The sequence below is a fragment of the Semicossyphus pulcher genome, unplaced genomic scaffold, assembly GCF_022749685.1.
Source record: "Semicossyphus pulcher isolate SPU_LCO1_2020_fin unplaced genomic scaffold, fSemPul1.0.p SCAF_19, whole genome shotgun sequence".
Taxonomy (NCBI): domain Eukaryota; kingdom Metazoa; phylum Chordata; class Actinopteri; order Labriformes; family Labridae; genus Semicossyphus; species Semicossyphus pulcher.
This window is the reverse complement of record NW_027211692.1, coordinates 13,751,424-13,774,549: the sequence shown is the minus strand read 5'-3', so window position 1 is coordinate 13,774,549 and position 23,126 is coordinate 13,751,424. Positions and strand designations below refer to the sequence as shown.

The following is a 23,126-nucleotide window of genomic DNA, read 5'->3' as shown; positions in this document are numbered from 1 at the left end:
GCTTATAGTTAGGGCTGGCTCAGGCTTGGACCCTGTGCATTTGTGGGCTCTCTCTACAGCCCAAAGATATGCTTGCCAATAGGTGAAAGTGAGCATGAAAGGTTGACTGACAGGCGGTAAACAGGATGAGTGGTATGATAATAAATGGATGGATAAATGTTGATTGATTGATTGACTGATCGAAACTGACTTAAATCCCGAGGGAGGGAGGGTAAAGACAGAAGATGGCAGGAGAACAAAGTTGCAAAAGATAAATCATTGTCCTCTTGACGTCCACATGTGCACAGAAGGTGTTTTAGGAATCACATTCCAGCTGTTCTTGCTTTGATGTTTTCATATTGATGGTACTTCCTCAATAAAGACAAGAATGTCCGCTATCTATTCAGATCAATCTTACACACACACACACACACACACAGCCCTTAAAGCCTCTGCTTTGAACCGCCATTTCTGTTAGGCCAAACTACACTCATTTCATGGTGGTTTCTTCCCATTATGCCACGATGGCACAAGGAGAGATTAAGCATTCATAAGCAAACATGTTTCTAATTCCCTATCTAATGAGGAACTCCTGGCTGGCACTGATAGCAGCTGTGTGATTGCTCTGTGTGTGATAAAACTGCAAAACAACTGCAAGCAGGAGTTCTGGCTGATCTATTGTGCAAGTGTTTGTATGTGTGGACACTGATCCCAACCGGACAGTGTCACTTTTCTAAAATGTATCAGATATGTGACACCTTTGTGGAGAGAAATCCATCTTATGGTTTGATATGAGGAGACACTGCAGCTCTGGGATCGGATGTGAGAGTCATGCAAAACATGCATTAGAAAGAAACAGCTGCAGTCACTGAACCAACAGCTACTGTTTGCACACAGGGGCAAAGATACCACGTCAGAGTAACAGAGCCATAGTTTGGAAGGATTGCATCATTATGATTAGAGTACAAATACAATGAGCCAAGAAAAACATTCACATCCGCATGACGTGTTTCATGTTGACAGTGAAGGCATCAAAAATATCTGATGCTGTAGAGTAACCAGGGCAGAGAAAGCGTTTACTTTACGTGACTACTCCGTGCCTTTTGTGTCGTCTTGATGGTGTAATAAAATGCTAAATTGCATTGAACACGGTATGCCCTAAAATCCTTAGGTAGAGAACTTGGTTTTAAGGTGAGAAGCTAACAAAAGGGCAGTGAGGAAGTTGTTTCGTGTCTGTGAGTCACTTGAGTGCTACAGCTCCTGATTTGGTTGGTATTGGTGCGAGCTTGATTGTAGTAAGATTGATCTACATAGTTATGTGAATATTTGGTGAAATATTTGGAGTTTTTTTAATATTGTTTTGTGCAGCTGCTTCTAGTCAGTGTTGGTGCTACATTTGTGTAATTTAGGTTCAGAGGATAACCTTGGTTTAGACTGACCACACTCATCATGATTCTGAGCTCCTCATTTTCCTGTGGTATGGCAAAAAACACAGCAGCATTTTGAGTCAACTGTAAACAGACATTTTGAAATACATCCATCCATCATCTATACCGCTTATCCTGTTCGGTATCGTGGGGGTCTGGAGCCTATCCCAGCTGTCACTGGGCGAGAGGTGGGGTACACCCTGGACTGATCAGTCAAACACAGGGCTGACACATAGAGACATACAACAATTCACACTCACATTTACTCCTACAGGCAATTTTAGAGTCAACAATTAACCTAACGAGCATGTCTTTGGACTGAGGGAGGAAGCCAGAATACCCGGAGGGAACCCACACATGCATAGGGAGAACATGCAAACTCCACACAGAAAGGCCCCCTCCGTCCAAACTGGGATTTGATCCAGGAACCTTCTCACTTTGAGGCAACAGCGCTAACCACTGTACAGCCCGGATTTTGATATCAATAGTTGGAATTCATTGGGTTACAATGGTCAGTAGGAATGGGTTATTGAGGTCATAGTGCTGTTTTGATTAAATACCTATTCAATTATAATGCAGATATTTGTCAAAGACAATGAGTTTGTTGGGCAGGAAAAAGGAACTTGAACCCAAGGAGCAGAACACAGCCACTGAGGCTGGTTTAAAAGCAAAAGAGCGGATTACAAACTCAAAAAAGGGTACGAAGGGGAAGGCAGGGCTGAAGTAGGGGGAGCCAAGGTTCTTTTCAAGAGGGTGTGGGTCAAAAAGGGATTCCAGGAGTAGGCCGGTGGTGGGAGCAGGGCCAGGGCACTGTAGGCAGAAGAAACAAGGGTGACACAGGAATGCAAAATTTAGAGAGCAAAAAGGCCGAAGCGTACTGACTGTCAAACTGAGTCTACGATCTGGCAGTGTGGTGGTGGAGAAGCCGGGTATTTGTAGCAAAGTTGATGAGATGATAAGCAGCTGCCCACTGGCTCCCACACACCTGAACCCACTCCTGTAATTAAGCAGAGACAGACACAGAAACAGGGAGGGAGAGAGACCTGCTAGGAGGCAGCAGTGGGCGTGACAGAGTTTAAACTGATAGACGGTTTTATATTGCCCTGATGACTTTGAGTTTCTTGGAGGTTGTCATTGCAAACCTCCGTCGACAATTGGTTGACAGTGGAGGGTCGTCACATTGGTTACATAAGCTGCATGGTCTCCGTGTTTGCTCCTACTTCTCTCTTACAAAGGCCGACATCCACCCTGCATCTATTTTAGATTGGTTTGCACTATCAACACCTCCAAAGCACATCAACCACACATTCCAATGTTCATTTGAGTTAACCTTATTTTTAATAGATTATTCTTGCTTCTAGTGGACTCCCTTTTTGGATGTGGACAGAAAGAACAGTTAAGACTTGAGAACAAAACAAACTGTATTGAGACCAGAAAAAGAATCACAAGACACTTAACAATAAAGCTCGATGATGATCACGTTCACTGTAAAATCTAGTGTCAGTTTAAAAATGACTGGACGAAGAAAACAGTGTGCTTTTGGGATTAAAAAAATAGACGTATCGAGAATGACCAAATAATGAGAAAACATGGGTGGAGACAGCAAGGAGTAATACTGAAACTGAATTTTGTTTATAGGAAAATAGTGTGGGAGAACTGGATCATCTCTTAATGAAATCATTTAAAGGGAAATTTTTAAACTTTCAAGAGAAAAAAACATATCATTAGACACAGGAAAATTGGTGCACATTGATGTAGTAGTTATACAAAATATGAATGAATATGAGTTCATATCTTAGAAAAGTCAGATGGGACGTACACTCATCAGCCATAACGTTATGACCACCTGCCTAATATTACGTAGGTCCCCCTTTCTCCAACAAAACAGCCCTGACCCATCGAGTCATGGACTCCACTAGACCTCTGAAGGTGTGCTGAGGTATCTGGTACCAAGACGTGAGCAGCAGATTCTTTAAGTCCTGTAACTTGTGAGGTGCGGCCTCAATGGATTGGACTTGTTTGTCCAGCACATCCCACAGATGCTCGATTGGATTGAGATCTGGGGAATTTGGAGGCCAAATCAACACCTTGAACTCGTTGTCGCGTTCCTCAAACCATTCCTGAACCATTTTCAGAGCGTGGCAGGGCGTGTTATCCTGCTGAAAGAGGCCACTGCCGTTAGGGAATACTGTTTCCATGAAGGGGTGGACTTGACCTGCAACAATGTTGAGGTAGGTGGTACGTGTCAAAGTAACATCCACATGAATGGCAGGATCCAAGTTTTCCCAGCAGAACATTGCCCAAATCATCACACTGCCTCTGCTGGCTTGCCTTCTTCCCATAGTGCATCCTGGTGCCATGTCTTCCCCAGGTAAGCGACGCAAAACTTGGCCATCCACATGATGTAAAAGAAAATGTGATTCATCAGACCACGCCACCTTCTTCCACTGCTCCGTGGTCCAGTTCTGATGCTCATGTGCCCATTGTAGGCGCTTTTGGCGGTGGACAGGGGTCAGCATGGACACCCTGACCGGTCTGCGGCCACGCGGCCCCATTAGCAACAAACTGCGATGTACTGTGTTTTGATACCTTTCTATCAGAACCAGCATTAGGTTTTTCAGCAGTTTGAGCCTCAGTAGCCTCTTCTGTTGGATCGGACCACATGGGCCAGCCTTTGCTCACCACGCACATCAATGAGCCTTGGCCACATAGGAACCAGTTCAAGTATGGTTCACCAGTTTTCCTTCATTGGACCACTTTTGGTAGGTACTGACCAATGCAGACAGGGAACACCCCCCAAGAGCTGCAGTTTTGAGGAGATGATCTGACCCAGTCGTCCAGCCATCAAATGGCCATTGTCAAAGTCGCTCACATTCTTACACTTTTCCATTTTTCCTGCTCCCAAACATCAACTTCAAGGACAAAAGATTCACTTACAGCCTAACACATACCACACACTGACAGGAGCCATTGTAACGAGATAATCAATGTTATTCACTTCATATGTCAGTGGCCATAATGTTATCGCTGACAGGTGTAAATGCACTGGGCCAACAGAATCTGTTAGCACACCCAGCCGCAGAATAGCAAGATCAAAGCACACAGCAGGTGCAGACTGTGTTGCTATTATGCAAGTGAACAGGCTTATGACATGCACCTGACATCTCACATGCTGTGTGTGCTTTAAATACATTGTGTGTGATTGTGTGTGCTTCATCACAATCTGTGTATATCAGCAAAAATGCAGACAGTGAGTGGGGGAAATTGCGAGCTAAGCTTACAATAAGCCCACAGTAGAATTCACACAGTATAGTTTACGCATGAAGACTTTTCACATTTCCTCCTGACCTCTGTTGGTTACACATGACACTACAGGAAGAATTGGACCTCATATGCTATGACAGGAACAAGCCACAAGGTGGAGAGAGATGACAGCAAAAGCTGATAAAGCTTTTGATAAAGATGAAACCAATAGATGTGTTCAAAAATCTTGAAGAAAAACGTCAGATACAAATCCTTTAGAAAATGATTTAATGGTTAATGCCTCTGAAAAAGTACTGAAGTAGCCTGGTGTTATTTAGCTAACATATTCACCATTAAAGGAAATAAGCAGCCTTGGTTAGTCAACATTAGACCATTTTTTAAGTTTTTCCATTGATAACAATTATTATTTTAGTTTGGGCCTCTTTTGATAGATGCTTCATATTTCCAGACAGGCTGAAGGAGTGTGCAAAGGAGAGGGGGAAATTGAAGAAGTGCAATAAAACATCAGCCAAAGTCAAAAAGTTAACTGTCTAGTATGCATTTGCTGCTTATGTTTACAAATTGTTTAAAGTAGTTTGGCCTGTCAGCATACATACATGAGAGTTGGGCTTGAATGTTGGACTGTGAAGAATATCTTCCGCTGAGGGAATTTACTACACTGAGATAGTTTGTTTAAGTGAAGCATTTGAGTAAATACACTAATAAACAACATGTGTGTTTCTGTTTAGTGTCAATGCGTTTTGACAGACTATTTATTTTGGCAGTGTGCTGTGTTGAGTGACTTGCATGTCAAATCTTTCCACTGTGTGTGCTTGTGATTGTGTATGTCCCCACATTTGTGTATCTATTAAATACAGTGAAATGACTAGGCATGTTATTTATCGTCCCAAAGTCCAAAAAGATTTACTTTTTTTATAGAAACATAAAGTGACTATAAGTAATGAGGAAATATTTTGGTATGGTGAAACTGGACACTGCAAATTCTCAAAGCCTTACCAGAGAACTAAAAATGTATTGTTTTGTAAGATGAAAAGTCCAGTCTTTTGATTTAAATTGATGACAACCAATTTTTGCTTTATAAATTATTTTAAGATACTAATTAGCTTAATTAGTAACAACCCATTTACTGTTAAAGTACTATCCGTTTCACTGATTTATTGTTTCAGTAGACTGTTCATTAGCCTCATGTGGGGTGACATTTCAGTGGTGACAAACCCACAGTCACCTAATGTAGCTATGTTTTTAGCATCTTAAGTTTATTAATTTGGCTTTTCACAGCCTGCAAATTCAAGGTTCAGTCTGCTGCTCATCCTGCGTCAAATGTTATACCCACTCTGCTTACAGCTAACCTGCACAGCACCAATTAGCTTACAAAACTTGGTTAGCAACTAGGTAGCATATCTCAAAAGTTGAAATATGAGCTAAGAGGTGGAGGAACCATATATGTTGGCGCAGACCAAAACAAAGATAAAACAAGAGTACAATTTTACTTACATTCGTCAGATGTCCCAAAAAGACGACTCCAATAGGATTATAATAATGGGATAATAATGTTTCTCCGGGCTGGTTGGATGAGTAAATAGGTGAGAGCACTAGCTAAACAAGTTAGCGCTAGCTAAACAATGTATTGGTAAATGGCAAATGTATTTAGGGGCAGCTTATCGGTCAGCGTAATTTGTCGCTTTTCTGCCCCCTAGTGACCAGAATTGTGTAAATGCAGCTTTGATGTCCATAAACTATATTTATCAGGAGCTGGGGGACTCTCGTATTTTCACTTGAAGCTAAATATTTCTGTATTTGTATAAGCCTACTTAAAGCATGTCCCCTATTCTTAAAATTATCTATTTACTGTGCTATGTTTGTAACACTCTTACAATAATGATTAAGTGGAAATGTCCTATCGTTTATGTCAGTCATCCAGGTCATGGTAATTCTAAACTTAATCCAAAAGGCAGCTGGGCTTGGTTGAAGTTCTTGAAGACGTTTCACCTCTCATCCGAAAGGCTTCTTCAGTTCTAAACTTACTTGTGGATGGAGCTATAAATATAAGCCTCTGTAGGTCATTAGTATGCTATAGATGTGTAATCAAGGGTGAGTCGTAAACCCGAGCTGTGGCCTCATATCACTGAGAGTCCTTATTACCCCCTGGTGTTGATGGGTCGTTAGGCTCACATGGTCTTGAGTGTGATCTCAACTGTTTGGGCAGAGAATTCAACACTGCATTGCCAGGATGTCCTATTGTTTAGCATCATCTAAACTTTTGATACTAAAACAGAAACACTGATTAGCATGAGACAAAACTAAAGCTGCATTTGTATCAGGAAATGTTATAAACCTTTCATGAACCAGGAACTCAGTTGATAGACTGTAATGCAGAGCTTGGTTGTGGGAAAATTTTCCATTATTTAACCTAATCGAGTTTTAATAGACTTAGATCTTGAGACAATGCAGGCTCCTTTCGAATGTTCTTTTCACGACGAAACAGACGACTGTGGAGACCGGATATGGATATGCCCACACTGGATATGTACTGTACAAATGTACACTCTTTCACAATAGATGATTGAAACTGAAATGGTTCACTTATAACTGAAAACTTCTGACTGACTTATTGTATTTAATTATGCAAATGTGCCTGGTGCCACTCTCTTGGTCGCATCTTCCTGGCTGCATAAAAGTGGGATTCAGCTAAGCTAAGACTTTTTTCCCCCTATAAATCAACTACAAATTCTTCATGTATGAAAACAGACAGGTTTAATTAAATACTCTGGAATTAAAAAAAGAAAATAGGCAAACAATTTTCATTTGTTCTCATTGTTTTAGTTTCTATTGCATTTGAATGACCATATTATCCACAGCATAAAGGCATTAATCTACAATATTGTTATATTTTCTCTATCATTCACGCATGGCAATTGAAACAATAAAGTGCTTTTTAAAAATAACCTTCTCTTTAACCAATCTGAACATACACCGAGACAATACCTGCAACCCTCTTTGAGACAATGTACATCTTCATGTGCAAGTACACATTTACACACAGACACTCAATCCCACACATGAGCAGGAAGTAGTTTGATCCTGCAGTTCACATACAGTGTATGCTTATCTCTGTGCTTTATACTGTAAAGTGTACAGGCATGTGTGCGTACGTATGTATGTGTGTGTATGTTTGGGCACAAGGTTTGTCTGACAGTTTCCAAACTGGCTGTGATACACACGGTTTCCATCTTGTTAAGAACAGGTAAGAAACACACACACGTATTCGCCAACACATAAAACACACTGTTTCATCACACCCTGCTTTTGACCCCGTCACCGGAAGACAGCTTGCCTCTTGTCTCACGTGTGAGCCGTGTATTTCAGTCACACAGAGAGCACTTTACATCCGTTATATAGAAAAGCTTTGTGTACTTAAGTGCAGTTTTAAAAAAGTTCGCAACTACCCAAAAAAACAAAAAAACAATGGTCCATGCCGGATTTTGTCACACTAACATAAAACAAAAACAATTGTTTTACTCTTGGGTATTATTGTAATGCTGTCTAGTGTGTGTATATAGTGTAAAAATACAATAGAATTGTCCTCATGCAAGTTGTAAGTATTTCCCTGTAATGCGTCGGTTTAGTGCTTTAGAGCCAGGACTGACTGAACGCAACTTTCCCTGTATCATGGCAGACAATCACTTGATGCTGTGTCTTCTCTGTGCCTCTGTCTTCACACTGACTCACACACACTCGCCCACATCATGAGACAAGGGGACCACATCACAGACGAGGGGACTAAGGGGATTTCTGCTCCACTTTTCCCACCGTCAGTCCACTGATTCGTCATTTATGCTCCTCGTGTTTGAATCGAAAAAGGTCACTAGAGCAGTGTAAAACAATGATTTCTCAAGACATCACGACAACTGCAGAAGCAAAATCGCAACAAAATTAACTCAAAAAGTCTGTTTTTTTTCAGTTAGTTGTCTTCATACATGTTTCACTGAGACGTCAAAGTCAGTTTCTTCTTCTTCTTCTTTTGCCACCTCGACACAAAATCAAGATCCTCCTTTTCCAAACAATCCGGTCCTCTGTGCTCTCTATCTGCCATGTCTTTCATCAGCAGCCCAATCACACGGCAGGAAATCATGACATCACAGCCTGTGACGCGAGTCTGACAGCGGAGGCTGCGTTGAGCGACAGTTTAACGCGTCTCCCTTTATGATCACGACGTCCATTAGCTGTTCGGGAAGGCACATAACACTTTCAGAAGCTCTCCGGTGATTAGATGAGATTTATGTCCTGCTGTTTTGAGTGACAGGCACTTGAACACCTTTCTGTCCTGTTGCTATGGACACAAGCAATAGAGAAAGGGCATGTTAGTCGCATACAGTTATAAGTGGTGCTAAATAAAACCAGAGGTGATAGAGAAAAGTAAAGAAGCTTACCCAATCTGTACTTCTCTTTAGCTTCAGCTCTCTCTTTGGCATCAAAGTACCAGACTGTGATGGCATAGCTACAAGACAATAAGGACAAAGAGATGTTAATAAAACAAATACAAGCACTTATCTGTACCATATATAAGCATGCTGTTACACTACTAGCATACATTTTTGACGCACAGAGACAAAAGAACACGAAAATAGCAGGTCTAACACGTCCTATTGTGTGAACAGCAGACTGTCCGGGGTAGCAGAGGGTTAATTTCCTCAGTTTCTAGCCTCCTCTCCTGTGGGGCTGTGTTGTTTATTCCTGTCTCTCATGTCTGTTGCCTCTCCAGCACGAGTCCTGCAATCGAACCTTCCTCCCCTCTCCCTCCCGCCGACCCCCTCAGGAAACACATACTTCCTGCCTCCGGCTCCACCTCGACCCCCCCCCAGCAGTCAGATGGAGACGAGAGGAGAAGTGAGGAGAGGAGAGTGTGTCACGGGCCTCTCAATGGACACGACGGTTTGGTGCTATGATGTAAATAACCGCATGTGTGCAAGCGCTTACAAGAGACTAAGTCTGTCTATCTTATATGAGCATCAAAAATGTGGATCCTGGTTTCTTTCTATGGTTGTCTACTCAGTATTTTTGTATTTCTGTCTGATTTAACTTCAATAGAGGGCAAATATCCCTGAGAAAGTTATTGACTTGAGGAGAGCAGGAACAAGGAAAGAGAGGCGGAAAGCTACAAGATGCGTGCATCGTTGTGCTTTGTATCCTTCTGGGCTTATATATAAAAATACAAAAGAATTCTGCCTTTGTTTTTGGTGCAAAGTGTGCTATATGATGCAGATACTCTTTAATAAATGCAGCATAATCAACATTTTATTTACAGTTTAGCATGTACTAAAGTATGCAAGATGTACAAATCAGTGTGCCTCATCTCTGTATCAAAATCCTGGCATTACTTTGTACGAGTTTGTGTGGACGTTGTGCAAGCACTGCCCGTACGAGACCCCGCTACGTTTTAGAAATACTAACCGAGTGGCGTAGGCTGGCTTGACTTCGTGTGGGTTCCTGCGGTCAGACCAGAAGATGAGCAGCCGGTCAAACAGAGGCTCGATGTTGGCTACCACATTTTTGCCTTCAGGGTAGATCTGCAGCAGCCCTCCTTGTTTCTACAAACAAACAAAGCACAAACACAGTCAAATTTAACCACAAACAAAAGAACAAATGATCTTAAAAAAGTCAAACTGAAAGGCCAAAGAGTTCCAAGTGTTTTGATACCAGATGCATATTTTAGAGGTGCTGTCTTTTGACTTCACTGGAGATACATTATGTTGTGATGATTCTCATTAACTCTCTTATAAATGTACCTTGACGTCCCAATTCTTGTTGAGATAGTAGATACAGGTGATGCAGCGGCCGTCGCCGTTAGGGTTGTCGACATGGCGGACATAGCCTGCCCCGTTCCCTGGATAACAGGCGACCATGGCCTGAAAACAGAAGGAGGAGGATTGTTAGTTTTGCATTTGTGTCCATTTAATGTGAGGGGCACAAACAGTCACGAGAACGAGCAGAGAAATGTGTCAAAGTTCATCTGTTCCCTGCTACATAATGACCTGCAGATAGAGTATCCAGGTTCAAACAATGGATACTCCCGCTGGTATTTCCCCTGCTTGACGTCCTCGCTTGTGAGGCTGTGAAGCAGCAGCGCGCTGCTTTCTCTGGGGACTCCGAGGGAAACTAAGACCCGCGTAAGAGCTCTTCAGTGGAAGCCAAGGCCACTACAGGACCATGTGACTATACATGCACTGCAGCAGTGAAAATGAGCTGAGCTTGTGTCACTATGACACATCAGTCTGAGGCACAGGGAAGTGCTCATGTTTCAGGCTGGAGTCGGCAGATAGTTTCCAAACTTTCTGTCCACGCTGCAGGAACAACTTTCAGCTGATTCACACACTGACTGGCATCAGTAGGGGATGTTAGCTGGCAGCACGTTGACTTATGACTTCTCTGTTATCTCTCCAGGCAGACTACAAAGGAAGATACTGTCACTGTGTTGAAATATTTTGCTCTGAATGGGAAGAAAAAAGTCCCTGCATATCTTCAGCTCCGTTCTGGGACACTATCGTTCACCACTAACCGGTTCTGCTCCGCTGCAGTATCGATTTAACTTGCCTGACGCTATCATTTAAGCCCCTGCGCTATCGTGTGAGAGTCTTAACCCCGAGGAAATCAACGCTCGCATAGATTTCTAAGACAAACACACCTGTCGGTGCGTTGTTTGTAAAAGTCAAATAAAGTGTTTGTGGGTTTTGTGTGTCAGGAGTTGGGTCAGAGTACGAGTTGCCCTCCTTTTCCTCCTCCTCCTCATTCCGCGTTTGCCTGCTCACTCACAGCCCAGTGAGCTGCGCTGACTGTGTCTGACTCTGTTAAGCTGTCATTGTCAGCTCTCATTACCGACCAACGCTCGCAGTCAGAGCTCATTAACCTCCGGACCTTTTGCTCCGGGCTCCAACTGACAAACAGACCTGCTGTGTCCAAATGAACATTACAAATATACACACACAGAAAATGAGAAGTATGTGTGTATGGACATAAGGATCATTAGGAACATTAATGTAATCCAAATGTGATTTGGAGTCATTTGTTATAACTGATGATGACTGGGTGATTAAGACTGAGGGAGAGAAGGTTTCTTTAACTCTGGCAAACATTTGTAATATTATTCCATTCCAATTACATATAATATTTTTAATTAGAGAGATTAAGACTGATTTTTATCCTTACACACATAAGTCTTTTTATGTTGTATAGTGTGTTTTCTTTGGCTGGCATATAGCCATTTTAAAACCAGGGCTTTGCGCCATAAGTACAAATATTTCCCCCTCAGCACTATTTTGCAAAGCGACCATTGACACATTGCCGTGCTGCTGTTACTGTTGATTTCTTTTTAGAGAGGGTATTAAGCTGTTTCACATTTTAAGACATATATATAATGTCACAATGTTGGATGTCCAGACTAAATGTGGGTGAAGTTTCAAATCTGTAGGTAAAAGTCTGTTGGAGTAATCCCCAGGCTTCTCAGCTCAGTCTGCTGTGAACGCCAAGTTTCACACAGTTTTTTCTATATGCTGCACTTTCTTACGTCACAAAGTGCAGCCTCAGCAGGCTTCGGAGAGCTGGCCAATCAGAAGAAAGTGGGCTTGTAGGGGACAGGGTTTCTTAAAGGGACAGAGCTGACTGAGTCGTTTCAGACAGAGGCTGTATGAGGGCCTGCACAGAGCACCAGTTTTTTAAACTGTAAATTATGCTAAGCTACTCCACAGGTATCACAGAGTGAAATATGAAGCTTGAAATGAGAACAATGCCCCCCCTTTAAAAGAAACAAACTTTATAATGGGTTCAGCCAGACCTTACCAGCTCAGTGTGGAGGTGGGTTAGGGTATGCAGTGGAGTTTCGGATCCCAAGCAGCCCTATTTAGCAATGCAGGATCAAACATGCCGACACGTGTTGCAGGCGACATGATAGACAGTCTTGACTTTCACATTACTCCACGGTACCAACGGTGGTGGAAGAAGAGGAATGCTAGTGAGCAAACATGACTGTAAACAATGTCAAATTAGTATTGTTGTTTCTTAACCAGAAATGACCATATTTTTCCAAAACACCAATTCATCACCTGACAAGAATTACAAATGACAGGACATGGTGCTTTAGAACAATGCAAGACTCGCAACTCAGCACAACAGGAAACATTCCTACAGAAAATCCTCTGCTCTTAGCGCACTGCTGTCAGTGTCAAGTTAACATACGACCTGCTGTTGCAGATCTTGTACCAAACTGATAACACCTGATTCTCTGTCTTGTAACAACAGATACCCTCTCAGGCAGACAAGAACTTTATTTCTTTATAAAAAGGTGAAGATACAGATGTCCATGCTCATATCGTACTGCTCAACAAACAACTTCTTAATCTTTTATCTGAGTTCAAGGAAGTTTTTCAATCTGGCAACAGCGTTAAATGCTGTAATTAAACACAATTAACGTATAATATTCCCCAGCAGACAGCTCAGCCCAGGCCTGCAGCATAAACACATCACACACACAAACACAATGTCTGCGTCACAGCTTAAATAAAGCAGTCATGTTATTGAGGGTTGTGTTTTGAGTCTAAACTAACCCCCAAACACTTGCGTTCAACCAGTCTCATACACACAAACAGGTTCTTCTGTCAGAACCTTTCACACACACACACACACACAGCGTGACACTGCACGTCCTGATCCTATCCGTCATTTCTGCCCTCCTCGCTCTTCATCACTGCAGAGATCTGAGCCAACGGCAAGCTGAGGTCTAATTGGCAGCGTCTCCCCTGCACACTCATTAATGGCCTAATGGCATCGCAGGTAAGGTACCTGTGCTGCAGAGGTGAGGGCCGCACGGGCGGGCCAGAGAGGGGAACAAGCTGTTCTGAGCTGGAAAAAAAAAACTCCAATCCTGCACGTATATTGTGATAAGAGGAATGATGGTGGAGAGAGAGGGGTGAGGAGGGGAGGGGGGCTAGATAAGCTTGTAGAAATACCACCATTACTGCTTGTCAGGAGTGAGCGGAAGAACAAATGTATGAAGAGCAGGGAATAAAACTAGAAGTAGATGTGTAATTTGAAACTTTAGTAAGACTGTAATAAGGTGGCTGTAAGCTAAAGGCTGTTTAATATAACATGCTGGATGCTACATTTAGATGTCCCTGTTATAAAGGCCGTGTGGTCTTTTGCTGGGCTGAGCTCCCTTTAGTGTGGTGTGAGGACTGTGCTAAGCTTTAAAAAGAATCTATGAATGGTCCTGCAGTCGAGACACTTTTAATTTAAACTGGCTCTTTATTTGTGGGTCACTAGATGCATGGTCGGACAATCTAGATACCAGACATATTTATTATTAATTAGGGAAATGCAATTTTCTATCTTTCAGTAGCAATTTAAACACCTCAAATTATAACATGAAGCCAGGGGTCGCTTTTGGTGCTAAAAAAATAGCGTGTGCTACTTTTATATTTGCAAAGTTCAGAGTAAAAGAAGACGGTTGCGGGACATGACAGACGATAGCAGGATCAACTACAGGCTGGCAGGAATATAGGGCGGGGTATCCTCATAAAACCTTTAGCACTGAATCCGAACAGACTTTAATTAACACTGTCTGCATGATCAGCAAACTGCAAGAGTGTGCAAAGGCTGCATGAGGACACGGAAAGCTCTTACACTCTACATTAAAGCATGTAAAGTGTGCCGAGTTTAGTGCTCCTTTTTCAACACAAAAACAAGGGCCGCAGATGGAAACAAATGTCCGTGCAAACACCGCAAACTCGCAAACTAAAAAAGTGTGTTTAAACAGGCTCCTTCAGCCATTCCTTCTTGCCAATGTTGACTATCAGAGACACAAATTAAAGTCTGTGAGTCACTGAGGGTGAACGTTGGGAGTGGGCCAGGGTCTCGATGAAGGATACTTCAGCACGACAGATGTTTGCCATCTCTGGCTGATACCAGTTGACTCACTAACCGCCAAGCAGCACGGCCATTTTACTCTATTTCCACAGCTGATTACTCACCAGCCGCCCGGCTGACACAGGGCATGAGATAAATCATGATCAGATTTTATTAATAGCTGCTGCCCGACTGGATTTGAGAAAGGAGAAGGGGGATAAAAGTCAGAGGGGAAGTTTAACTGAATTACGATGAACTGCTTTGTCACTCCCAGTTTATATCTGTGCCCTACTTCCTGGTTCATATCATGGCCCATTATTCAGCTAGATTCACCTCCCTGTATCTGCTTCCATAGATTGGAAATGGTTTCTGTAACATCCATAATATGGTAGTGCGTGTACAACAGAAAAAGAACGTACTTGCAAGTTTTGGCTCTTTTGGCTGTTTTTGGCTGTTGCCGTATTTGTCGAAGGCACCATAACCGGCTCTTCTCATGAGGTCAAGACGTTAGAATTAGAGACATGATCAAATATTCAACGGCCATCTTGTATTTATATCATGTCTGGTATTTTTAATGTGAACATTAAAAGAGTGGGAAAATGTGCTTAGCCGCTATGAGTCAATGAGTCAGTCCTGCTATGGCCTCAATTGTGCTCATTGTGTATGTATGAGTCACCACAAAACGTTAGCATGGAGAGAAGGAGGATGTGTGTGTTTTTGTGGGTTGGAGTGCATGCATTTAGGCAAAATGCTTTATCACTAATGCTTCATTTGACGCACATACAGTATGTTTGTTTTGACATACGCTAACAACAAAACATAATGGGAATAAATATTATGTCAAAAGTAAAATGAGGTAAAAAGGACCAAATCCTTAAGAGATGTGAACCATGTTTGGTTTATCTATTTATTACTTTGCCTGTTTTACTTGACAAGAATTTAAAGTTAAGATATTTATTTTACAGTGAGTTAGAGACAGGTGTTTTTTTTGCTTAAAAAAATCCATCCATTAACCATGCCAGCTTTAGCTAATAACTTGAAGTCTGTCCAAGAAGTGTTAGCTACACTGATGCTACTATTTTACTGATTTAAAATCCATTAAATGTTATTGAAATATTAGCATCAATTAGCAGGAATTAGTATCTGTGCTTAGCTTGTTAACTAGCCAACGAGCAAGCTAATGCATGGACTGTGAAGGTCAAATGACTAAGCGTTTGCTAACCCCTATCACAGTTAGCTTAAATTACAAATGCAGCTTGCTAAAGAAGCTAGCTTTAGCTGACAAATGGAAGTCAGTCTAAGAAGTCTTAGCTACATTGTTGCTACTACTTTACTGATTTAAATGCCATTAAAATGTTATTGAATTATTAGCATTAAGCAGCAGGAATTAGTATCTGTGCTTAGCTTGTTAACTAGCCAACGAGCAAGCTAATGCATAGACTGTGAAGGTTTAATGACTAAGCGTTCGCTAACCCCTATCAAAGTTACCTTAAATTACAAATGCAGCTTGCTAAACAAGCTAGTTTTAGCTGATAACTTGAAGTCTGTACAAGAAGTCTTAGCTACATTGTTGCTACTACTTTACTGATTTAAATGCCATTAAAATGTTATTGAATTATTAGCGTTAAGTAGCAGGAATTAGTGTCTGCACACACCAAACCTGGCATGTTAGCTTAGCCTATTAACTAGCCAATGAGCAAGCTAATGTACAGACTGTAAAGGTTTAATGACTTAGTGTTCGCTAACTCCTATCACAGTTACCTTGAATTACAGACGCAGTTTACTAAACAAGCTAGCTTTAGCTGACAAATGGAAGTCAGTCTAAGCAGTCATAGCTCCATTATTGTTTTTTATAATTATTTATAATTCCATTTTTTCAGATCTAATACATCCAAAATGGAACGATGGAATATCACTACCTTTACTAAAAAACATCTGAGAACAGCATGTTGACGGCTATATTGAGCTGCATTTTAAACAACATGTGTGATACTGCACCACAAATGATGTAATCATCAGCACCTCAGAAGCAAATGTTCACTGGTTATGATTATGACAGAAAAGAGATTACATTATTCCCGAATCTGTCTGCCTCTCCATCCCTGCGAACAGGCTCGCTGTGAGCTCTGCAGCTGCATTGTGCGTGTGAGCGGATGACGTCTCGCTCCTGCCTGCATGATGGCACTGCTGAGCTCGAGGAGGGGCATCTGAGGACACGCTGCAGCAGCAGACTTTCACACTGATGCTTCTGCTGCATCGCCCCTTCTCTCCCTCTTTCCTCCCACTCCTTACACTTCCCGTCTTTGCCCTCCCCCTTCACGTGTCTCCTTCCCCGTGCTGAGTTGTGTCTCTCCCCTTAAATACCATACTTTCCCACCTTCACCCTCCACTGTATTAACTGAATTACCTCTCCATTGTTACCACTGTAATCCTTCCTACTGTACGTCTTACAGGCAGCAGAACCTGACTCCTGCTGACTAACGGGACTCAGAGTACAGAGATATAACCCTCCCTCCATCTCTTTTGCACAGAGCCCGACTCTGTATGGGCCTGTTACCAAGGTAACTGCAAGGAAATATTTTGTCCAAGTACTAAACAAGGGGGTTGATAAGATGAACGAGAGAGCGGGTGACGTAAAGGACAGGGGAAAGGGAAAGAGTAAAATAGAAACAAAAGAAATAAAGTGAAGCAATGAGAATAAAATGAGGTTTTAAGGAGCAATGTCGCCACACAAAGAGGAGGACGGAAAAGACGCAGTGACCTTCTGTCTGGATGTACTCCTCCCTGATCCTCCTCTTTTCTTTTCCTATCACTTCCTCTCCCTCTCCTGCACACTCCATCATTGTATTTGATGCTAAGCTGTCTCCTCTACGGGAACACCCAGGCAGGACATTTTGTGCTGCCCGGCATTGAACTGTCTTTTTAATTTACTAAGGGCAAAAGGGGAGATATGGTTTAGGAACAGTTGGCATAAAAAAAAGCAGCATCACCATGCATAAAAAGAGAATAACTTATGGTAGACACACATGCTTAAAGAAAAAGGCATCTATCAATGCAAATCTGGCAACCCCCGAATAAACTCTTAAACAAGCAGATTACTGAGTTGACGGCTTTGATGTGTTGTTGATTTCACCGATTAAATCCACATCAGGCAAGACAGGAAGTGTTGCTCAAAGTGATATAAAGAGGGTTTCTATATGAGACATTGTTTGCGGGCAAAAGTTCAGAACATTTTTCACTCTAAACTGCAGATTCAAAGTTGAGGCGAGTCATGCAGGCAAGCTAGCTCAACAGTTCCACTATAGTCAATTCACTTTCCTGTTTTCATTGTCATTTTGGCACAGAGGGGGCATGACTTTGACTGAAAGCAGCCCAGTCAGCCCATATTTAATAGAGCAAAGGCTGCTGTAGTGAATTATGCCCAAACAAGGGGCTCTCCGAGATTAAACTTTGCACATTAGGACAATTTGACACATCTTAACCTTTCCTCTTCTGAGAGTAAAACATTGTTATACTTATATTTGGATAACACTGTATATCTTAACTAAACATGAGGCCTGCTGAAACACGGAGAACATATTGAGTAACCGTCTAGACTGGCATGTAATGGTTAACTAACTGATAAGGGAAAATACAATGATAGATACAGGACACAGAGCGGTGGAAAGACTGAATCAAGTAACTTAATCTGAATGTTCGATTGCGCCATTTTTCCGTGATACAGGGCAAAGCTTTGGTAAAGATTGGCGACTGTACAAATAGATTGAAGTTGGAAGTTGACATAACCTGGCTCAGACAAGTCAGGACTGTGTCACTAAAGGCAGGAGGGAGGGAGGGGGAGAAGGAGGATATCTGTCCTGCACATAGCTGTGGACATTGTGTGCAGGACAGAGGAAGGACTGCCCGCTGAGCCAGCTGTTGACTAGGACAAAGAGGAGTTTAAACAGTTACAGGGTGTTTAGTCCTATCTTAAGTGGTCTGGTATCTGTTTATGGCATTTAAAGAACATCAATAGTGAAGAAAACCGTATCACACAAGAAAATAAAGAAAACACAGTGGACTCGCGTGAAATGAGACATGACATAGTGGAAACAAACAAACAAAAAAGCAGTGAAAGTAGTGATAAAAAGGTCGTCTTCAAAGGCAGAGATACAGCGATGGCAGACGAGATACAGCCCCAGAGTTTTCTTTTTTCCATCTGAGTACCACACTGGTATGAAGGCAGGGACAGAGATAAACTTAGGCACGCCTAAGCCACAGCACAAGGTCAGTTAAGGGGAGGGGGGTTAACCCGCAGCCCCCCTTATAAAGCTCACATGTACCGGATACACAGCAGGGCTCATCCTGACATCCTACCTGTCTCTCAGCTTGCCCTCCTTCTTTAGTGTGTGTGTGTTTTCCTGCCTGCATGTCAGCATTAGAGCAGCTGAGACATGACTCAACAAACCACTTGCCTAAGTTGTAATGAAGTCATCTGACTGACTCTTTGTAGCCTCTATTTTCTCTGGTTTGTAGACAGAAACATAACCTCTGACCCCGCCCGACCTCACCCGCTCACCTTTGTGCGTCCGTTGATGACACAGTCCCCCAGCTGTCCATTGGCAGCACTGTACATGACGGCCTCATCGATGTGAGCCATCAGCGCCCCGATGCTCTGGCACCCAGGCTCCCGTCCCTCCACCCAGGCAATCTGGTCGCCCCGGATGCTCCGAGACGGGATGCTCTTCTGGCTCACCAGCTGCCCTCCCCGGAATTTCCCACTGCGATTTAAGACCTCCACCTCCTCCAGGACCATGTCGCCCAGCTGAGGACCCAGGAAGTTGTCCTTCACACAGATGCCGTAGTATTTTATGCAGGGGACGATGTACTGCTGTGCTATGCGCTCCGCGGACCAGCCAGCCTCTGTGGGAGGAGGTGGGGTCGGGATGCAGTTAGCCTCGATGGGGGAGGTCTGGCTGGGGGCTGCTGGTGGTCCTGGGGAGGTCATATTGTGTCCATTGTGCTGGTTAGTAAAGGGGGATTGGGGAGTGACACAGTGCACATGATTTAAAGTCATTTGGTTGCTTTGGGAACTGCAGTTGGCTGTGGGTGTTAGTGGGGCGACTGCCCGGGCCACTCTTGAGGTCTCTGAAGACTTGTGTGCGACACTTCCATCTGCTAATCGCCTCCGCTTAAAGTCTGAGTCTCCCAGAGCAAAAACCAGGTCTACAGATGTTCCTAAACCCAGTGACCCTGTCATAAGACCATTTACAGTTACTGACCCCATGTCCCGGTTCTCCCCACCTCTCCGTTTCTGCTGTTGAACCTGCCTGGCTTTCAGGTCCCCATTGATCCTCCTCACACCTAAAGGGCACTTCTCATGAGCTGTCCAGTCCCCGTTCTCAGTCAGACAGGCTCTGCTAGTGAGGGGGTACATAATGCTTCCTGCTACCCCCGCCACCCCCTTCATATCTGCTGGGTAACCGTTTGGCGTGTGAGCCAAAACGCCCGCGTGGCTACCCTCCACGGTGGCAGATGGGGACACCACTCCGCCGTTGTAGAGAGGGACGCCGGTTTTGGACTCCTTCGTCGGGGTTGTTATAGCGGGGGAGTCGGTCTGAGAGGCCAGACCGGCGAGTAACTCCGCGGCCGTTGGACTTCCAACCGGCGCCGCGCAAAAGCCGTTGAGCCCCATGTCCGCTCGGTACGTGTGGTGAATCTCTGCCGCTCCGCAGACGAGCTGCTTCCCGCTCGTCCTTCTCTCCTGCGAGGGTGAAACAGCGACAGACCCGCGGGCAGAGCTTGGATTTAAAAGGTCCGTGTGTCCCAAGCTCTCCATTTCATCTCGTCATGTGCTGGATGCGCACGTAGCTCACGTCCTCGCTTCATTTTCTAGCTGAGCCACTGTTTTCTGTGATGGAGAGGATCTTTACCACAGCTACTAGAAGTTTCATATCCAAGTCTTCTTCTGTTGGCTTTAATTTCACCCTGTAGTCTCATTTAATCCTCATTAACTGCGTATTATATGTTTGAATCCGTCTTAAAAACATGTTGTGACTGTGTTTCTGTGGAGAGTAAAACGAGATACTTTAGGACTATTAATAGCACAGTGAAGACTGCTTGTCACATATGGTGCAACAAACTGTTAAACAGGATTTATATAGGCCTACTAAAAACATCAAATATAGGGGGAAATACCAGACAGTCACTTTAACTTACAGAATTTTACTGTGAAATGATGAACTTGTAATGAAACTCATATGCTTCTTAAATCAGAATCCATATTCAACTGCTTTGAAACATCCAATCAAATACTTATATTTCGTTTTTTATAAGCTCTGTGACTAGTTCCCTCCTCAAAACACTTGAATCACACATTTCACTGCTTTAAATACATCTAATATTCACCTCTAGCATTATAAAGTCATTTCAATTGCCCCTAACGGAGAGTAAACAGTCCACTGCCTGAGCTTACCTACGGCAGCCTACAGCAATGCAAATCCTCAGTGAGCGTACGTGACAGGCTGAGAGTACGCATGTTATTTCCGGGATTGTCTCGCTCGTGTGTGTTCGTCCCTTCCAATTTTCGTGTCGGTTATAAATAATTTCTCGCGGGCCGATGGCGACCAGCGACGGCCTGACACATTAAACTCTGCCGGGGGACGGAGGGGGGACGCTCGAAGCCACACAAGGTCCCCTCAATCTCCAAAAAAAGTGCTGCTCTCTGTGTGTGTCGGCGAGTGCCCCCACTCTGTGTCTGCCTCCCCCACCTCCCGCTCCTCCTCCCAGAGCCAGCTTTCTCTCTCTCTATCCACTCCCTCCTGTCATTTACGTACATGCATACAGGCCATGTGAGCACTTACTATACGACCGACCTTCAACTGCACTGACAGACACCGAGATATAGGCTAACAAAATTAAAAGACTGCTAGCACCATGATTCTGTAGCAATAAAGGTAGGCTATGGACAGATATCGTGACGCATTTCGCCTATGTAGGGTTTCTTAATCATTCATTTAGGCCTTTTTGGGCTACTTTTTGTAATTTAACATACATTAACATCAATATCCCTATAAAATAAAGTGCCTCTGCAGTGCAGTTCCCTACAACAAATACTATTAAAGTAAACACGTGCTTGATTGTTCAACATAAAAGTATAAAGCAGAACAGCACTATTCCAAATGCATGTAGCCTATAACTGAATTTGTAAATATTTCAATATCCAGGTGGAGCCAATTTTAATTGCATACAGCTGAGTAGTTTAATAATGTATCATATTTTATAAATGGATCATGTTTTATATGCAAAATCTTCACCTGTTTGGTTAATAGTAAAGCTCTCAAATGAAACAGTAGAATTACAACATAGCATTAAACGGGAATATTTAGGGTTAATACAATTACCTTCAAATAGTACTTAAAGCTCCTGTGAGGAACTTTAGGTTTGTGTTGATTTTGGCGCCCCCTGTGGACAAAGCCGTACCTCTTATCTCTTTGCTGATTTTGTCCTGTACATGCTGAAGTGGCGTTTTATTTTACACAAAATCGCATCCTGCTTTCTTTAACAGTCATATGTATCACTCACTTTAAATTTCTGCCCTGGAAAATGTAAACAAATGTAATTAAAGGCAGTGTGTAGTTAATCACTTCATCTGACACCAACCCCCATCAATGGTTTCAGGCATTAAAAATAACTATATAGAAATAATCAATCTTGTCACTAATGGTCTGGTTTGCTTCTGCATATAGAGTTATCAGAATTAATTTCAGTCTGTTTCATTACCAGATAAAAACTCCTCGCAGGAGCTTTAAAAGAACAAAGAAATACATAAACTGAATATTAAAGATTGAAAAAATCAAATTAGCAGTAAGGAGGACAGTGAGAGTCCACCCTTTGTGCCATTTCAGTGTTAAGTGCGTTCTGATGTATCTGTTGCTAAACCCATGATGTCCGCAGCACTAAAACACAGTCTGCTGAACTCTGCGTCCCTTATACGTTATTGTTGACCTATCAATTTGTGCAGCAGGAGGAAGTGAGGTAATGTGCTGTTAGAAGGCCAGGCCTGGGGTTAGGGTGCTGGATTAGTGCCTCACCCTGAGGGATTAGGGACAGAGTGTATTGACACAACACTGGCATGCCACATCCATCTGTTGCGTCCAGTGCAGCCGTGTGTCGGCCTTTACTTGGACCTGGAGAGCAGCCATGTCATCAGGTGCTATGAATGCAAGTATGCAGGCTATGGTAATGTACGTACACACAGGAGAACATTAATTAAAATGTAGAATGAGAGGGCAGTATCATCAGCATAACGAATCACCCACAACAAGGCAACAAGACTTCACAACATACTACAAACAAAGCATTCACAGGCAGGTAAAGGTATAATACTACATATACTGTAACATTATATTATTTATGTAAAAGCACTCTGAGTTACTTTAAGAGGAAAAGATTGACAAAGAAATAGTTTGACCTTTTGAGAAATACTCTTTCGCTTCCTTGCCAAGAGTCTGACATGACTCTGATGGAGTCGTGTTATTACTGTGAGGCTGCCTGGAAGTGGAGACTCAAGGAAGTAACTCC

The 23,126-nt window shown here is 42.9% G+C and overlaps 1 protein-coding gene across 4 annotated transcripts; it reads right to left on the bottom strand.

The window, feature by feature from the left end:
- Positions 1–7,423: 7,423 nt before the first annotated feature.
- Positions 7,424–21,291, bottom strand: egln2 (egl-9 family hypoxia-inducible factor 2). Of its 4 annotated transcripts, none has more exons than XM_069668717.1 (6): positions 21,019–21,291; positions 19,123–20,630; positions 10,457–10,576; positions 10,122–10,258; positions 9,101–9,168; positions 7,424–9,000 (listed from the first exon to the last, which is right to left on the bottom strand). In XM_069668717.1, exons 2-6 carry the CDS (start codon positions 20,380–20,382, stop codon positions 8,948–8,950), a joined length of 1,638 nt encoding a protein of 545 aa, XP_069524818.1. In that variant the 5' UTR covers positions 20,383–20,630; positions 21,019–21,291; the 3' UTR covers positions 7,424–8,947. The 4 variants fall into 4 exon arrangements, with proteins under 4 accessions (XP_069524818.1, XP_069524817.1, XP_069524819.1 ...); XM_069668716.1 differs by having other exon boundaries at positions 19,123–20,608; XM_069668718.1 differs by having other exon boundaries at positions 19,123–20,608; positions 21,023–21,291.
- Positions 21,292–23,126: the final 1,835 nt, after the last annotated feature.